This window comes from Gadus chalcogrammus, chromosome 13 (assembly GCF_026213295.1).
Source record: "Gadus chalcogrammus isolate NIFS_2021 chromosome 13, NIFS_Gcha_1.0, whole genome shotgun sequence".
In the NCBI taxonomy this organism is placed as follows: domain Eukaryota; kingdom Metazoa; phylum Chordata; class Actinopteri; order Gadiformes; family Gadidae; genus Gadus; species Gadus chalcogrammus.
In genome coordinates this window covers 17,326,403-17,345,092 of record NC_079424.1, presented here as the reverse complement: position 1 = coordinate 17,345,092, position 18,690 = coordinate 17,326,403, and the positions used below count along the sequence as shown (strand labels likewise).

Sequence of the window (18,690 nt, the reverse complement as noted above, 5' to 3'; positions counted from 1 at the left end):
GGTGGGACTACCGATAGAGCAACATCCGTTTCCGTTAAATGTAACGGATATTTCTTTGTCCAACTTTTCGTCAAACCTCAATCTATATTCTCCTTGCCGATGCTTTTATTCCTGTCGTGTTATTTTAAGTATCGCTCCGGGGACTTAAATGACGTGCACAGCTCATAGGAAATAAGTGACCGGAAATGGCGTTGCTGTAAACCGGTATAGCGCTATAATTCATGATCCAGTCTCAGCCTATCGGGCTATTTATACAGCGATGCCTGGTGCTTGCTGAGACTTGACAGGCCCAGATATCTTGAACGTCACCGTGCAACGTGTAAAGGAAGTAGCGAGTGGCTTTACGTTAGCTAGGTTTCACATCAACGGCATCAAAACAAAGGATGATACAAGCTTGAAGAAGTGGAAAAACACAACATTGTGTTCCACTGCGGTGGATTTCGCTGCAGGGTTGGAAATACATTCATCCACTTAACTAAAAGGGCAATCTAAACCTTCTTACTTTACTGTTCGATGCTGTAAATAGTGCTTTGCTGTTAGCTTGGCAGCTTAGCTATCAAAATAGCTACTTAAAGTTACTTAAGATAGTAGCAATATCAAGCCAGGGTTTGTTTGACAATGTAACAACTAGGGACGTGTTATGTTTTCGGGTTGTCGTTGACGTGCTAGCTCTTTAACACACAGACACAACAACAAACACCAGAGCTGCTATCTGCTAGGGAAGTATTGTAAACACGATGAGCTGGTTCAACGCGTCCCACTTGTCTACCTTCGCCAAACAAGCGTTGACAACAGCCCAGAAGTCCATCGATAGAGTGCTGGATATTCAAGAAGAAGGCCAATGGGGTGACACTGTCGTCATGCCCTATGATGGTGAGTAATGACACAAGGTTGCAGTGGTACCTTGGCCACACTCGTAGCATCAAATACTACCCGCTGTTACACATGACACAATTTATGTCTTCACTTGCTACCTAGATTTACCTGGAAAGACACCGTTGGGTGGAGGATGGGGGACCAGTCAGTGGGAGTCCGCCCTAGAAGAAGAGGAGGAGGAAGAGCCCCCTCTATCATCTGAGGCCATCACTACACCTGTTACCCGCACCGTTGTAGATGAGACGGATAACTTCTTCAGTACCTTTCTGCCTGCACAGGATGTTACTAACACCCAGATCGTGTCTTCAGCCCCTCAGACCAAAAGACGAGAGCAGGAGAAGGCTAAGAAGAGTAAAGAACCTGTGATCCTAAATGAAGTGGAGTCCTTTGAGTCCGAATTTTCTCATTTGGCCCTTGACGATCTGGATGTTTCTGGAAGCCTACCTGATGAGCCTGAGCCGTTATCTGGGGCACCTGAAGAACACTCCAGTATGCTTCAACCAGCTATTCTTGTGGCGTCTCAGGAGGATCCTCCCTTTGATTCTTTCATAGGGAGGCGTACATCCAACGACGGTATGGTCGAAAATAAAGTTGCTTTAGAGTCTGTGGATAATCAAACAGAAGAGATGCTGATCCACTTGGGACCCCTCGCCGAAGACCCTGACGTCACCGACTCGCCTGAGGCTTCAGATGAACCCGAGAGCATATCCCCTTCGGACTCGTCACCAAGCACGCCCCCCAAGCCGATACAACTGGAAACTAAAGACGGCAAGGTGGAAGACCGCCAGACCGACACCCCCTCCCCTCCGGTCAGCGCTTTCTCCTCGGGCACCTCGACCACAAGTGACATTGAGGTGCTTGACCACGAGAGTGTGTTGAGTGAGAGCTCAGCCAGCTCCAGACAGGAGACAGCAGAGGTGAAGGCCGGCCTTCACTTGATGCAGGGCTCTTTCCAGCTGCTCTCGGCCTCGGCGTGTGGAGAGCTCCTCCGCAACGAGGATTACGCCAAGCTCACTGAAAGCTGCGGCTCGTCCTCGGACGCTTTTGAGCGCATCGACTCGTTCAGCATGCAGTCGCTGGACAGCCGCAGCGTCAGCGAGGTCAACTCTGACGACGACATTCCAGGAAGTCGAACGCTGGCTTCTGTCACCGCCGGCTCGGAGCCTATTGCCCCTACAGCATCTGTGGTTTTTCAGAGTCAGGATGAGGCTCCCAGAGAAGAGCAGGTGGGGGAGGTGGGGAAGGAAGAAGAAGAGGAAAAGGAGGCGCTGCAGCAGGAGGAGGAGGAGGAGGAGGAGGAAGAAGAAGAAGAAGGGCTCACTGAGACGATGAGGGACCAGTCTTTGGATGAGATGGAGGAAAGTGGGCGGAGTGCAACACCAGTTAATTGTGAACAGCCTGAAGATTTGACGGAAGAAGATGACCAAACTGGTCTCATGATGTCAAGTACCACCTCAGAGCTGGAGGAAAACCCCACTCAGCCAATCACGAAGGAGATGAGAAGCGTCTCTACCTGTCAGATTCTGGAGTTGCAAAAGGTAATTTCAATAACTCATGCTCTCAAATGGATGATGCCCAATCTCAGAGTACAAGCATGAGGTAGTTGTTTTACTCTGTAGACATCTACCAATGTTTTGTTTTGACTAAGACATATTTTATATTGAGCAAACAGACAGTTCTGTTTTTGGCAAACATTCCATTGCTATTCACAAGCACAGTAAGGCATGGAGCCATCCTGTTTCGTTGGTCTGTAATTCCAACCTTGGTTCAAATATTTGTATTGGAGAAGGTTAGGACCTACTGGTTTTAATAATCTGTTGACTAACCAACCTGAAATCTGTCAATCGTTTAAATGTCAAGACGAAAATAAAAACCTAGTTTATAGTTCTAGCACGAAAGCATCATGCTGCTGTGGGATGGACGATACGTCTGTTGTCATTTAAGTGGGTCTTCTGTATTGTATTAGATTGATTCATGTAAATGTTTGGTGGTAGGAAAGTGAAACAGTTAATGAACCTGGGAAGTAATGGCTTCCTTCCTATTGCTAGTACTTTGCGAGTGTCGTTGTGTTTGCTTCTCTAATGGACCAAAACAACCCCCTCCTGGGGGGCTTCCTCCAGGTGATTGATGAGCTCTCCAGTCGTCTGGAGAAGAGGGAGTCCCAGCTGCTGACAGTGAGCACGGACAAGGTCCGCCTGGAGGAGAAGTGTGACAACCTCAGAGAGTGAGTATATTGCAGTACACCGTTTCCCCAATTCCTGAAAAGAATATTTGATTCAGGCGGCTGTGCCGGGCTGCAATAACCCCTTTTATAGCTGAGCCCTGGCAACTTGTATTATATAAAGATATTGCACCAATATTAGGGCTGGGCAATTATCAAATTTTGATCGCGATATTGATTTTAGCGAACAGCTGGATACATATCTGTACATTATTTTAGATTTGAACTTTTTCTATTTGACCATTTTGTGTATTTATTCAAGGCGAAATTTCCAAGTACTCAATTGCAGTTTGTTTTCTGGGAGAGACATGCTGAATAAATACATCATGTTTTCGAAAAATCAAAAATAATCGTTTGAATAATCTTGATTTCAATATTGACCAAAATAATCGATATGATGATTTTTTTCCATAACCGAGCAGCCCCAACCAATATGTTGTACTGGAGCCTTCAATATTCTTAAATCTAAACTGAAATGGATCAGTCACAATGAGAAATTATGTACTGTAGCATAATTACATTAGTTAGGCTGAACCTTTACATTTTTCATTCTATAAGAGAATTCTACCTAGGCTAATACGAGTGCTACGTTTCAAGTCGCTGGACAACTTTTATTTGCCAATAACACGTAACAGGCTTGTGCACCAAATGTTGTTTTCCTACCTTTTCAAGATACAGAAAGATCTATCCTTACGGACCTTCTGGGTCCTATTAACCTATTAATTTATGATGCATGATAAAAAATAGTGGCTTGCTTTGCAAACAAACACGTATCATAATGATAATAATAATTGATTTGATAAATATTATGGTCACTATAGGGGCTTCCTATGGTTCAATGCTTAGTCACTCAGACGAGGAGAATTATAATCTTTACCTAGTTTCATCAAGTATAGAAATCCTCGTTATGGTCTTGTTACTTGGTTCCGTGTGGAGGTGTTGACAGAAGGATAATGAGCCTGTACTCTTATGACCTCTTCCAGTGAAGTGGTTGCCCTGAAGGAGGAGACCTCCACAGTCCAGTCTCTGAAGGAGGAGTTCACCCAGCGCATAGCAGACACTGAGAGGAAGGCCCAGGTAGCCTGCAAAGAGAGGGACATCGCCAAAAAGGTACTTCACTCGTCTCCTGGACCTCAAATCTAGTCGAGTTAAGTTGTGACTGCTCCTTCATTGAAACTGCAGGCACTGGTCTGTTTTTGTTGAGAAGATATATTCTTGGTTCGTTTTGCTGTAGGAGATCAAGAGCATGCGGGAGGTGTTGACCACCAGACTGAACGCGGAGGCGATGGAGATCATCAAAGAGAAGGAGGAGCAGATACGAGGCCTGCTTGAGGAAGGTGAGGACGCTTCAATAGGCCTCTACAACATCCTCAGCTTCCAGGCCTCTGCTTCAATAGGCCTGTCTACACCATGCAAACTCCGCTAAACAAGGAACTCTAGGAACTTGTCACACAGCATTACAATGGGACACTGGGCCTCTATTACTCTTCCTGGTATTATTTTAATATTCAAATATACCTGGGATACTTTAAATACACGAGCACACCAGCGAACTTTGGCATTCAATGTTATCCTTGTTGTTTTCGTGGGTGTCCAGGTGAGAAGTTGTCCAAGCAGCAGCTGCAGCACTGCAACATCATCAAGAAGCTGCGTGTGAAGGAGAAGGACAGCGAAGGCAGGGTCTCCAAGCAGAGCAAGAGGCTCAGAGAACTGGAGGAGGAGCTCCGACAGCTCCAGCAGGTCAGCGGGGGGGTGCCAGCATACTGCTAGTCTCGGTGGGATTCACAAGTCAGATAACTGGTGATGTGAGGTGTTGCGTGAAGATAAAGCTATCCCCCCTGGTGTGATGGGTGCTTGAGCTCTATACTGGATTTAAGTCCATTTTCATAGGCCAATTCAAAAAATCCTCAAATAAATATATCTATTTAAGATGTCTGAACCCCATCAATGTGCTGGGTATCAGTCTGGTGCCAATATGGTATTTGTTTCCCAGCCTGGTGTGGAACCCTGTCTCCATTATCGTTCTTATAGGTTCTGGATGGGAAGGAGGAGGTGGAGAAGCAGCACAGGGAGAACATCAAGAAGCTGAACAGCGTGGTGGAGCGCCAGGAGAAGGAGGCCACTCGCCTGCAGATGGACTCTGAGGAGTTGCAGGAGAAGAACCGCAGCCTTCAGGCCGCCTTGGACAGCTCTTACAAGTAAAACCCTCTGACTCCCCAACAGCATTGTTGTGATGAACAAACTGAAAGGCTTCACCAGATCCAGTGGCAACGCATCAGTTTGAGCAGGTCGTCTGGGCGCTGGAGGAGTTGGTGGTGCGAAAGGTTCCGGTTGAACCATTCACTTAAATCAGGCACTTTTGCAACCAAAAATTACGTCTTCATGGTCATCTGTGATGATCTCGTGGCCCCTCTGAAATATTGAAGCAAGCAGAGTGCACGACCTGCGGGTCTCGGCAACGTTGCAGCCCATGCCCTTCACGAGTGGCGCATCTCAGCGACTATAAATTCCACTTTTACAGTTTCTTAACCCTTTGTGTGTCACTAGCACCACGATTAAGGGCTATAGTTCTATTTAAACCCTTTGTGTGTCACTAGTACCACGATTAAGGGCTATAGTTCTATTTATATCGTTCTATTTAGTACATTTTTCAATCTTTTGAAATTGAGAGAAATGTGAACAAGCGGATGAAGCTGTGCTGACGGGGGTCTGGTTCCACTCCTTCTGTGTGCAGGGAGCTAGCGGAGCTCCATAAGGCCAAGGCCAGCAGAGACAGTGAAGCCCAGGAGGTGGCTCTGAGCAGGGAGACCCAGGCCAAGGAGCAGCTGAGTGTCACCCTGGATAAGGCCCAGGAGGAGGCGCGGTTACAACAGGAGGCCCTGGGCAATCAGGTACCGCCATGGGCGTGGGCCATGGAGACACATGCATACCTACCTACTGCATAGTGAGGTCCCCCCTTCACTGTAAAGCGTCTTTGAGTGTCTAGAAAAGCGCTATATAAATTCAATCCATTATTATTACTACTATTATTATATAGCTTCACACACTCGGTCGGTTCAACTGCTTATCTGCACCTAATGCAAAGTGGAAATAAAATGTATCTCCTGTCCACCGGAGAGCGGTGCTTCAATGATAACTGTATCATGGGATTCTAATGTTTTTGTTAAGCTGCTGCATCGTGACATTGAAAACGGTATTGTTACGCTAGCAGACTACTGTTCTTTCACAGACGGACATTGTTACCTAGCTTTTGGGGACACCCAGGGTTTTGATGCACCTCCACACGCTGACCCTCTCTCCCCGGGGTGCTGCAGGTGGCCGACCTGAGGGTGGCCTTGCAGCGGGCGGAGCAGCAGCAGGCGAGGAAGGAGGACTACCTGAGGGAAGAGATCAGCCAGCTGCAGCAGGTAAGAGGGGCGCCTTTTTCAAATGGGCCGTTTCAAGACACGATGTCACGATGAAGCCCTATGCAGTTCTAATTTAGACGGTATTTTTCAACTCCTCAAACCCTGTGGTTTTGGTTCCCCCGTGAAGAGGCTTCAGGAAGCCGAGAGCAGGAACCAGGAGCTGAGTCAGGGCATGACCTCAGCCACGCGGCCCCTGCTCAGACAGATCGAGAACCTGCAGGCGTCGCTGGGGGGCCAGACGGCCTCATGGGAGAAGCTCGAGAAGAACATCTCGGACCGACTCTGTAAGGACACGTTTTTGGCTCTGTGTTTTTGAACGTGGCTGAAGATGACGCTAGACGCTAAACAATTAGTTGTATTTGCCCGGACAAGCGGACGCCCAGGCGCAGTTGGCTGTTGCCGTGGAGAAGGAGCGCGCCGCCACAGAGGAGGGGATGGCCGTACGCTCCCAGCTGGCCTCCCTGGAGTCCCAGAACTCTCTGCTCCGCAAGGAAAAGGGGCGCTACGTGGTGGAGCTGGGCACGGAAAAGAACCAGAGGGAGAGGCTGGAGGAGGACAGCAGCAGGTAACGGCTCACAAACGGACCGCAAACGTACTCAAAGAATAACTGTGCCTCCTTCCTTGATTGAAACCCTGGCAGACTCCGGGAAACCTTAGTCATGATTTATTATTAGGTTGTGTATCGATCCTAGAAGTAGTAAGTACTCTTGAATCGGTTTTCTCTGAATTTATTCATGTGAGGGCAATAGTAAGGTTTTGGATACTTGAGGAACTCAAACGGCTGAATACATTTGAATGAACCACTTGGAGAGCAGCCAGGTTAAGGTGTACTGACGGGTCACTTACTCACAGATCAGCTGCTTTCTAAAGTCTTCTAACCACACTCTCTTCATTTGTGAGAGACTCTGTGGGACTTCCCCAGTTGAGTGTAAAGTAAATGATGTATTGTGTTGCATGATTAGGACCTGCCCGGGTTTCTCAGGCCTCTATGTAAAGTAACGGAGAGAAAGTGGGAGCAGTCATGCAGAACGGCTTGGCCTTTGTGTTTTGGGGTCGTTGTTTCTTTAGAAAATCAAACTCTCATAGAAGGTCAGTGGTGCAAAAAACAACGTGACTGCTGGCTGACTATAATGTCCCCAGGAAGTTTGAGATGTGCCCCAGAAGCTTGAATGAAGTGAAAATAATTGTTTGTCACTTCTACCTTTTTTTTAATGCGCATGTGGATAATAGTTATATACTTTTATATTATTTATGGGTTTCATCAATCGGGATAATTTGTGGTTGATAAAAGAAGAAAACACATGGACTATAAATAATGTAATGATTTGATAGATGATACGTATGAATTCAATAGAAGAAAATGTTTTGCATACATTTTAGATGTCAAATTCCTCAGAAACACTTTGCTAGTTAAGTAGTTTGTTTTGTTCCAATATGTGGCATATAGTATCAACATTCATTACTGTCTAAAATGTTTTCAGAACTCTTTAGCTGCGGTCATGTTAGAGAGGAAGTGGGCGTAGCTCCACTCTGATTGGAGGATGTCATACAGGCGGGGGTGGGGCGCCAGGCTTTTCTCTTTGAGAAACATGTGTCTTTTCAGTGGGCCAGTGGCGCAATGGATAACGCGTCTGACTACGGATCAGAAGATTCCAGGTTCGACTCCTGGCTGGCTCGTAACTTTTCACTCTTAGCCTCATGGATCCTGCCTAGAGCTCCTCTTGTGTTTAACTTAATGGAACCCCTCGCAGATGGTTGTTAGTGTCTGCTTATTAATTACACACCAGTGAAAGCTCTTAGTTTGCCTATGGAAATAAATAAAAATATTAAAGTTTCCTTTCTACCGTTGATACTATATAATGCCTTCTCCAACCCGGTTTATTTGAGTTGGCGATTGTGTTTTGATGCATAACATATATTTTTGGGTGTCATTTCGTACAACAATAGAGCTTGTTTGTGTTTCTCTGTGTAGAGAGCATGTTGAGCTGGAAAACCTGCGTGGAGAGCACAGCCGCTTGCTAGATGAGGCCAAGAAAGAAAAGGTAAGTGTTCCTTAGTCCATTTATTTGATTCTGCTTTTACGTCTTGGGTTTGGCTTCATGGCATTAGTCCCTTATTAAATTAAGATGTGGATAATTATTTAGATATGTATTATTACCTCTATTTTTCTATTAAATAAGGGTAGAATCGGTGACTTATTGTATTTCTGTTAAATATTTAAACAGTAGTTTAAAAGCTATTTTTCTGTAATACTTGTTTAATGCTCCGCCCGCCAGCTGCTTCTGACCAATCAGCTGGAGATGGAGAAGATGAAGGTGGAGCAAGAAAAGAAGAAATGCTACCTTGCACAGGAGGCCCTCAAGGAGAAGGTATGTCCTTCTTCCTTGATGTGGACATTATCCAAGTTAACCATTCATTAAAACATTGAATTTGTTTTGGTCTGTAACCCAAGGAGAGAAAGGCCATGGCCCACTCTGTAGGGGAGCCCCCAGCCTCCTCCACCCCCTCCCTGTCCCGCTCCAGCTCCATCAGTGGGACCGACACTGCCGGTCTGTACGCCTCAACCTTTTCCCAGGTATGCACAACACGCGATGCCAGATCAAGCTTTTAGCCCTTAAAGGTCCCAGGGCATGCTACTTTATGTATACTTATATGTAGGTGTTAGTCAGTGGGCCCATCATACAATATTTGAAGACGTTCAAGAAATTCAGCCTTGGTGCAGAATTACAGCCACTACGAGCCAGTCCCACGATGAGCTTTCCACAAACGTGCCGTTTTATAAGAGGCAGGTAAAGGTGGAGGGTGGGGGTGTGGCCCTGAGCAGATTGCAGCCACGATACCATGCGCTCGTGTTTACAATGGATGTATAGCAATGGCTCGGATTCATAATATCATCCGGAGGCGCACACAGCCTATGGCCGTGTTCTGTAAATATTCTCGAACACTCCGGGTGCTCTGGTGTGAGTCCTGGAGCTCTATATCTAAATAATATCATATTATACATAGATATCTATATCATATAATATATATTATCACGGCCAAAAGCTGTGTGTGGCGCTCCAGACCATATTATGAATCTCAAAAGACTGCGTCGGGTTCTCCCACGTCTCGGGTTCTTCCACATCAATCAGAAGTAGACTGGACCGCAAAATGGAGGAGAAAGGGATTGGTGACCACGACTGTCTCCCGCCGGAGCCCCGCTGCCCGCTGCCGAGGCACAACCGCCTCGGCAGCGGGCAGCGGATAGCTCCGAGGCACCACCGCCCGGCCATGGTGCTCATATTACTCATATTAATGTTAGAAAACCTCCTTAAATGACATTTTCACGCCATGGGACCTTTTTAAATATCACTGAATTACCACTGACGTCAATTCATAGGTGGAGGCTCAAGACGTTGTCAAACTGAATGGTTTTATCTTATCGCCCGAATACATTGTTGTTGCTGTTGTTCATTTATCTTTCGGTCTTTCTTTGCCAAGGATGACTCTATGGACCACTCGCTGGGAGTCATGCCCATGTCCATGTCCCTCAGTGGGACCAACCTGTACGAGGCGGCCAGGCTCTCTGGAGGCTCCAGCATCATGGAGAACCTGCAGTCGCAGCTCAAACTGAGAGAAGGAGAGATTGCGCAGCTACAGGTAGCAGGGCATAGAACATCTGCACAGGCCTTGATGAGGATCAATACGCGCACATTGGATCGTCCTCACCGCCGAATGCTCTGTACACCAGTAATCTGATATTATGAATAGAATTGATTATTATAATTAAGTTATTGGCTTGATTAAACAGCCTGAGGCTGTAAGCATTCAAGGCAGCTGCTCGCAGGGATGTTGAATCTATGTTTTCCAGTTTTTCTTAATTTATGTAATACTTATTCATTTAGTTACCTTCACATTCTCTGGTAGCTTGTGTGTTCCTTGTTTGACATGCTCTGTCCCCTTGTTGTGTGTGTGTGTGTGCTGTCAGTTGGAGATCTCCAGCCTGGAGAGGAGTCGCTCCGTCATGGCGGAGGAGGTGGTCCGCCTCACCAACCAGAACGATGACATGGACCTCCTGGTGAAGGACATCCCCAGGCTCCAGGTCCAGCTCAAGGTGAGCTCGGCCCGCCACCGGCTACACAAGAGGAGCCCACTGAAGATAACATAAACCAAACACATTGTGTGCTGTGAGGCTAGATGATGTGTTATACTGTATGTCTGTGGCTGTTGTATTGGATCATTGTAGTTTGCATTTGAAACACTTCATTATAGTTCTGAAAAACTGTCAGGTGGGAGACTCGGGCCCCGTCCACACGGAGCCGAAACGGGCGAAAACTATCTGCTTTCGTTTTATGCGGTTCAGGAATATCTCCGTAAATACGGAGTCATTGTGAAACCGCAACCAGCTTTTGAAATGCTGTAATAAATATTCAAGGCGCTGGTTCTCCACAGAAAAAAGTGGAGCGCATCAAGCCTGCGCGCATACAGCCTGCGCGCTGTATACAAACATTCAGTCACGAGGAGATTCAACCTTTAAAATTGAGCAGAAACACTTTTTAATGTACAGTTAGTAATTACATTTATCAAGGGGCTTTATTTAAAGCTACAAAAAGAATACAAATAAATAAAAGATTCAACGCAACTCTGACGTCCCCCAGCTGGTGGGGGGCTAATGTCGTCATCGTTTGCGTTTCAGCAGCCAGACGAATCCTAACACGAAACCGCATAGGTCCGGATAGATTTGTAACCACCTCCGAGGGTGGTTTCAGAAATGTGCGGTTTCGGGCACCGGATTCGCTGGCTCCGTCTGGACGGTCGGCCGAAACGCACAACACGAGGAGATTCAACCTTTAAAATTTAGTAGAAATAATTATTACATTTATCAAGGGGGTTTATTTAAAGCTACAAAAAGAATACAAATAAATAAAAAAATAAAAAATTCAACGCAACTCTGACAGCTGGTGAATAAAGCCCCTTGATAAACCGCAATAGACTTATGCGGTTTCATCAAAAAATCGGCTCCGTGTGGAGGGGGCCTTAACCCATTGAGATGAAGGAGTAGTATGGAGTAGTAGGAGGCAGCCACCACAGTTTATGGGTGGTTGGAGAACAGTTTCAAACAGGATTAGTTTCCATGGATCAATCAAAGCTCGTTTGCGTGAAAAGCTCCTATGTTTAACTCGTGTGTGACGTTTGTGTCTCAGGATCTGGAGCAGAGACACAACACCATCCTCCAGATGTACGGGGAGAAGGCCGAGGAGGCTCAGGAGCTGAGGATGGACCTGGACGACGTAAAGAACATGTACAAAACCCAGATCGACGAGCTGCTGAAGAACCAGAAATAGACTCATGGGCTCTCTGCTGCTTTGGTGACGGCGACCAGAGACCCTGGACACTGTGGTGGACGGGCTTCAGTTAATGTGGACGTGCTTCTTCTTCCCTTTCAACACTGTTCCAACAAGAAGAATTAATTGTAATTCATCTTGATTCTAATTATTTTATGGAGTTTGTCTGATGGTGGTTGTGTTATTTAAGTTTTGTATAGGTGGGATGATGGTTACTTTTAAGTATAACATACAGATGACAGAATATGAAGGATGGTAATAGGTCACTTAATTCTTGGGGCATTGAAAACACTATTTAACATTTATTATTCAATGTAAGAGATCGCTCACGTTATGCTACCTTTGCACTCTACAACTTCCCATTTTTCTTAATTATTTGAGAATCTTTTCAATTTACTAGAATTAGTAACATGCTTTATTGTATGAATGATTGATTGCTCACAACTCCTTCCACATCCCAACGGCGGTATATAAGTCTATGTTTAGAATCCTTAAATGGATTTCAAATTGTATAAATTGTAAATGCATACAAATATTAAACATTTATTTGGTTGATGAAGGCTTTAACTTGCTACATTGAATCACGTTCCCTTTTATTTTGTTATTGTTACATCTATGGAAATATCTCAAACTTGTTCCCGAATAGCGTTAGGCTTGCATGCCGCCTTGTTTCTGAACATGTCCGTATCAGACCAGCCACTCGACATATCAAGAAACAGCGGAGAACAACAAGAGGATGAGACTAGAGGAGGACCACAGCTGGTGGTGTAATAAAATGAATAGAAACTATCAAACACCCCATTCCTGGATTTTGAAGTCTGATTTTTGGCCCTCATGACGCCAATGATTAATTAGAAATACTATTAGAAACTGCTTTTTTCTTTTTAAAGATGAGGGACAATCTAGCTCAAAATCAAATGAATTGTATTGAAATGTAATGTATCTTCCAGATGCCTACAGTCATAACTCTATTAAAAGCCATGTTGAGAACCTTGTTTCTTATGTGTTGATAATCTGGCATGGGAAAGTTATCCTCATTTACACAATTGAGTGTGTATGTCAACCATCAGGCCGCTTAGGTTAAGTGACAGAAACAGTTCAACGGCAGATTTAAACTCCCCTTGAAAATGTTGGCTAATTACATTCATAGAAACATTCATAGAAAACAATATTTTGTGACCTGGTCCATAGCTTTGCCACCTATTGGAGGGGAAGAGAACTACAGGCAGTCTTGGCCTTTACGTAAAATCTTTTTTTCGGTTTGAGAGGTTTTTACGGAGCCCCTCTGGTGACATCTGGGAAAAAAATATATATCTGTTTGCCCGACTTAGTGATCTGTTTGCATGACTTGATAATCTGTGGCCACAATTTAATAAATTGCGGGAACGAGATAATTAATTTGTGGCCACAGTTTAATAATTTGTGGGAACAAGATAATTAATTTGTGGCCACAGTTTAATAATTTGAAGGACCAAGATAATTATTTTGTGGCCACAGTTTAATAATTCGAGTGTGGCTGTGTTGTCTATTGTCGCAGCAGGGGTTAGACGCATGTCGGCTATGGACAAGATATAAGAGATATCGTTCTATTTTAACCTCGGAATGAATTACAATGACATGCTAAAGTCACTTGCTGTTAGGCAAGGAGTTATTATAAGTAAGAGGCACTTAAAGGTTGCGTAGGTGATTCGCTTTTTTGGCCATTTTTGCAAAATTACTTGAAATCCTTATCATAACCCGCTTAGAGCCACTGAGTTAGAAGTACTGACATGAAAATTAAACTTGTCAATCATCTGTGGAACGGGCAGGGCTCGAAAAACTCCAGCCAATCATTTCCATTGCCACCGAGTTTCATTGGACAGTAAGTACGTCAATCAAACGGTCGTACTGCACTCCCCCTCCCCCCCTCCCCCGCGCCCCGCGCGCGACCCCTTCGTGCAGTACTCGTGACCCAGAGCTCGTGACCCAGAGCAAGCTCCTGTTTGTTGTTATCCTGCGGTATCTACTGGAACTAGTTAATCCACATTTGGACCTAGCAGTAGAAGACAATTTCCATGGCAGACAAGACGCCACCATCCCCACCACCACCACCACCACCACCACCACCAGCAAAGAGAAGGAAAACTCTTTTTCAGAGAGTAATTGATAATAAAAACGCTGAAAGAGAAAAACTGAAATCAAGAATAATCCTAGGCGCTGCTTTTGAACGTTTGCGGCAACTGAAGGACGAGAAGGGTCTAAAAACCGATGCTTGTGTGGCGGTTGACCTAGTTTCAAAGTTTATACCGTTTATACTCGGTAATACCGGTGTTGAGACGAGTGTATTACTCGGTGTGAAAATGTCCACACCGCGGCAACCCTAGTGAAAACCAGGACTTCCAATACAATTATATGAAACAAACATACATTTTCTAAAAATAGTAATGATTTATGTGACCGTTTAATGTTTATAACATCTGGTGCAACCATAGCCGCGAGAACGTATTCTCAGCAGGGGGAGCTGGGAAAAAAAACCCGGCCTGCACTAGACTCGCAACTCGTCACATTGATAAAAAAAAGATATATAGCAGCGCAGCTCAATTACACCAGTGCATGCGCGCACAGTTGAAAATCGATCGTTGTGTTCACTTCCTTCACACCATGGTTCACATCCAGCTGCTCACAGAACAAGTTTAGCGCACCACCGCTACCCTCACACTTTTTCATATAACCTTTTTTCAGCAATAGGACATATGAGCATTAAATAAATGCTGCGTCTCAACATGCCTTGGACAGCAGCGAGGATGACTCGCTTTGCCACGGGCCGAAACAGTTCGGAGCGACCACAGCCAGAGCGAACACAGCGGGGCAGAGGAGTGTCAGGAAGTCTTTGGTGTACACATCAGTACGGCCTATTTGCACTACTGTTTAGTGGCAATGCAGTGTTTTATTCTATGCCTTTTTATTTTCGTATATTATTTCAATTAATACAATTTATTTATTCATGAAATCAAGATCTGGTCTTCAAATCTTTTTTCCAAATATAGGTCGTATTACAATGGGGTTTGTGTTTATATTCGGACCAATACGGTACAGCGGACGCTCACATGACGTTAAGCATTTCCTGGTGCATAATGTGACGCTTCAGAACCTAAAATCCAGTTTCTCCCCGTTGATACGACAACACATAACCGGCGTTTTCAGAAATCTCCACTTTGGCCGGAGTTTTTAGAAATGATCGTTTTCTGTGATAAGACAGGGCCTCGGACAGGGGGTGTTGCAGCACCCCCAAAACCCCTACTTCCCGCGGTACTGGGTGCAATTTACAGCTGAATGTAGTGCCATGTTGTTAAACGAAAACCTACGCTAGCCTGGCTCGCTCTCGCGCATCTCTGTTCGCGCTCGTGCATGATTGCGCGTCCAGGTACTTGGAATGGGTGGAGTCAGAGTCAGCGTAGTCTCGCAAAGCCAGACCAAACTACAGCAAGTAGAGTCAGCGTTGAAGGAGAGGGGGTAGGACCATTTGAGTTGTGTGTTTTCAAAATCTGCTGGCGTTTCGCAAATCGCGTACCCAACCTTTAACACAATTGAGTGTGTATGTGAACCATCAGGCCGCTTAGGATAAGTGACCGAAACTGTTCAACGGCAGATTTAAACTCCCCTTGGAAATGTTGGTTAATTACAATCATAGAAACATGGATAGAAACATTCATAGAAAACAATATTTTGTGATCTGGTCCAACAGGAGCTTTGCCACCTATTGGAGGGGATGAGAACTGCAGGCAGTCTTAGCCTTTATGTCAAATACTTTTTTCGATTTGAGAGGTTTTACAGCGGGCCAGTGGCGCAATGGATAACGCGTCTGACTACGGATCAGAAGATTCCAGGTTCGACTCCTGGCTGGCTCGTTACTTTTCCCTACAGACAGATCACATGGGGCTGAGAACCGTTATGTATCCAAAAGTAAGATATTAACCACACAAGATAATGGTGCGGGAGGCGAGGGTTATCAGTAAAGAATTTTTATTTTTAAGCTACTTTTGACATTCAATACATTTGACATTCCATCAAGCAACATCATAATGCACTTTACTATGGGAACCATTTTATTGTAATTCAAAAAATACACTTATATCTTGAATCCAAAATCTACCTAAGAAACTCTTTGCTAGTAAGGGTCCCAAATCCTTATTGATATGATTTGATGTATACTTGACCATATGAAATGAGACAATATGATGTGGAATGGATGTTTATAAGAGCAAAGTATGTTGAAAGACCATCTATAGCTATGTGGTTATGTTAAATACTCCGTGCTATCAAAATAACGTGAAAGCAAGCAGCAGGAACTATATTGTGATTGGAAGATGTCACACAGGCGGAGGTGGGACACTGTGCCAAGGTTTTCGACTGTGAGGACCGGTCTTGTAATTAAGGATTTTGACTTGCTGGGGTCCATAGAATTATTACATTTCTAAAAGCCCAGTATTTAGTAAAGGCTCCATTTAAACAACCACCTAATTAATTTATTTATTTATGTGTTCCGTGTTCCGTGCATCCAGTAAAAACGATATACTACTGTCAATGTTTTCAAAAGGAAAAGTACCCCACCTAGTGGAAAGGGCGCATCATTATCTGCCTGACAGAATCAACAATTGATTGATTCCTGACGGAATTCGGAACAATTATTTAGCGATGAAAATTAATTGAATATAGACAGTGGTGTTTTTAATATTTATTTCAATAAAATATTTCTCAAGGGAAAACTATGAGCATTATTACAATCATATACGTGTTACATAAACAATGGAAATAAACAAATACCATGCTTATATGGATAGGCCTATAAGTTATAGTAAAATATATAAAGTATGAAGTAATTTTCATTGGGTGAGAACACTCACTAAGATTTGAGGGCAGCAGCCTTTGTACAATATCCATTGAAGAATTTCATCACATTTTTAACATATATATTATATATATAACAACTCGTATTTGGTCAGCTAAACATCAAAAGCATTAGTTAAATAGTTGAATGTATAAAGTTTGAGGTATATTTTCTGTGTGATTACACAGTTGTTTCTCTATGTACAGAGCAGCATTGGAAGGAGTCACAGGGCCAGTCACAGACGGATCCCGTTGCTGTTGCTTCGTCCACCACAGTGGAGCATGGGACCTAGGCATAAAATACATAAAACATTAATACCCTGAAAGTGTGTCAGCACAACCCCTTTTACCTTTTTTAATTGAGAATTAACAGCCTGAATACATTTTTTGCCTTTCTTTAACATTTCTCGTAAGGGTTGACAGAGTTGGGTGTAATTGCTATAGGTATAATTCAGCCTACGTATTGTCTCAACCATTTGACAGACTCTTTAACCTGAACCATAAATAGTACATAAGTGCACATCTCAAGGTTTCGTTACCTCATCGTTTGCGGAAGGCCACAGGGAGCTCCCGGTCAGGAGACAGCAGTCCTGAGTGGATCATATCGAGCGGTTCGTCGTCGGTCGCCACAATCTCATAGTCTCTCACCAGCTGCGAGAAGGACACACGGGCTTAGTGTGATTCACATCTCAAAAATAACCACAAAAGAAAACCCTCTACCAAACGTACACCGTGACCCCCCCGCCCCCCTTACTTGGGATAACAAACAAAAAATGCCGCTACAGTAGACTGAAGCAAGCGGCATATGGTATACTACTGAATATATTTGTTATTATTATTAATTAATTTATTCTTCAAATTGATTTTATTTTCTGATCGCCTCAGCCGTTGGCCGTGCATATTGCTCCAGTCCTCACCCAGCTCATCGCCAGGTGTAGCTGGAGCTCCGCCAGCCGCCGGCCCACGCACATTCTCTTGCCGATGCCAAAGGGCACGTAGGCAAAGGGGTTGATGGTGTTGTTCTCCCGAAGCCACCGCTCGGGTTTGAAGGTCTTTCCCTCGTCAAAGTATTCCTCGTTGGACCCCAACGCGTGGCTGTTGATCATTAAGACCGTCTGTACACAGAGAGGAGTAAGAACACGTGAAATAAAGCGTAAGCTTACAGTTCTTTCAGTTGAATATGTTAAGAGTGTCATCCAAGCCGCATCCATTTCATCCGCCTCATGCTGTTCTATTCAGACAGATCCTAATTCACTGAGTTAATTGTTTTTCTACCTCAAAATGTCCGCTCTTCAAAATAGCTTTTTTCACATGCCAATATCTTAGGTCAACTGTAAGGGGGAAAAAAACAATGCACTTACTCCTTTGGGAAGGGCGTAATCGCCCAACACAGTGTCTTTATCCAGGGTCCGGCTGGTGAATGGAACAGACGGCGATAACCTGAAAGAATTTGCAGAATAATTATAATATAAGCGTTTTGGAATGGGTTCTCGAGGGGGCTAGAAAGCATCCACTCAAAGGTAAGCTGTTTAACGTCAGCTGAACATGATCCAATGTTGTTGTTTTTGGTTGAAATATACAGGTATGCAGCTGTCAGAAGTTATGAACATTCCCTGGATGATCTGTGGTGTTGGAGCCCCTTAAATCACAAGTAAACCAACTTGTGACTACACTAGCGGGGGGAAGGGGTTGTGGGAAGGGGAGGGAGTTTGACTGAACGTGATCATTTTGGAGGCCCGGGCGCGCTCCCGGTCATACCATGGGCACCATGGGATGCATGCCTGTATCCCATGGTGCTTGTTTTGTAACCCAAGTCATGTGTGTGAGACCTTTAGCTAATCACCGTGGCACTAGGTCACTTCATGCTGCAGCCATATATGTGTGTGCGTCAAGCAGTTGTGAATAACTGCCAAAAAGATTACAAACACAATTTTTTTTTTTCATTTCGGTGCTCAGTTTCAGAGTAATAATGCCCTAGGATACATTTTTCAGATAC

General features: G+C 44.5%; 2 protein-coding genes and 2 non-coding genes across 4 annotated transcripts in view; 3 read left to right on the top strand and 1 right to left on the bottom strand.

Annotated features, from left to right (window-relative positions):
- The first annotated feature begins 32 nt into the window (after nt 1-32).
- tmf1 (TATA element modulatory factor 1) lies at nt 33-12,918 on the top strand. The gene is made up of 17 exons (XM_056605631.1): nt 33-873; nt 979-2,414; nt 2,997-3,100; nt 4,081-4,207; nt 4,332-4,434; nt 4,695-4,837; nt 5,129-5,295; nt 5,832-5,988; nt 6,412-6,504; nt 6,632-6,788; nt 6,877-7,069; nt 8,477-8,546; nt 8,781-8,873; nt 8,957-9,079; nt 9,985-10,143; nt 10,472-10,597; nt 11,688-12,918. Exons 1-17 carry the CDS (start codon nt 738-740, stop codon nt 11,826-11,828), a joined length of 3,528 nt encoding a protein of 1,175 aa, XP_056461606.1. The 5' UTR covers nt 33-737; the 3' UTR covers nt 11,829-12,918.
- trnar-acg (transfer RNA arginine (anticodon ACG)) lies at nt 8,109-8,181 on the top strand. The gene has a single exon. It is a non-coding gene; the product is annotated as a tRNA-Arg (tRNA).
- Nucleotides 12,919-15,642: 2,724 nt separating the features above from the next.
- On the top strand, nt 15,643-15,715 carry trnar-acg (transfer RNA arginine (anticodon ACG)). Its single transcript has one exon. It is a non-coding gene; the product is annotated as a tRNA-Arg (tRNA).
- A 794-nt stretch (nt 15,716-16,509) lies between these two features.
- The window catches only part of LOC130402606 (1,25-dihydroxyvitamin D(3) 24-hydroxylase, mitochondrial), a 7,729-nt gene continuing 5,548 nt past the window's right edge, over nt 16,510-18,690 (bottom strand). The window contains exons 9-12 of the mRNA XM_056606834.1: nt 18,056-18,134; nt 17,612-17,809; nt 17,234-17,345; nt 16,510-16,983 (exon numbers count right to left, since the gene is read on the bottom strand). Of these exons, the coding sequence (XP_056462809.1) occupies nt 17,235-17,345; nt 17,612-17,809; nt 18,056-18,134 (388 nt within the window). The 3' untranslated portion in view covers nt 16,510-16,983; nt 17,234. The remainder of the gene's footprint in view (nt 16,984-17,233; nt 17,346-17,611; nt 17,810-18,055; nt 18,135-18,690) is intronic.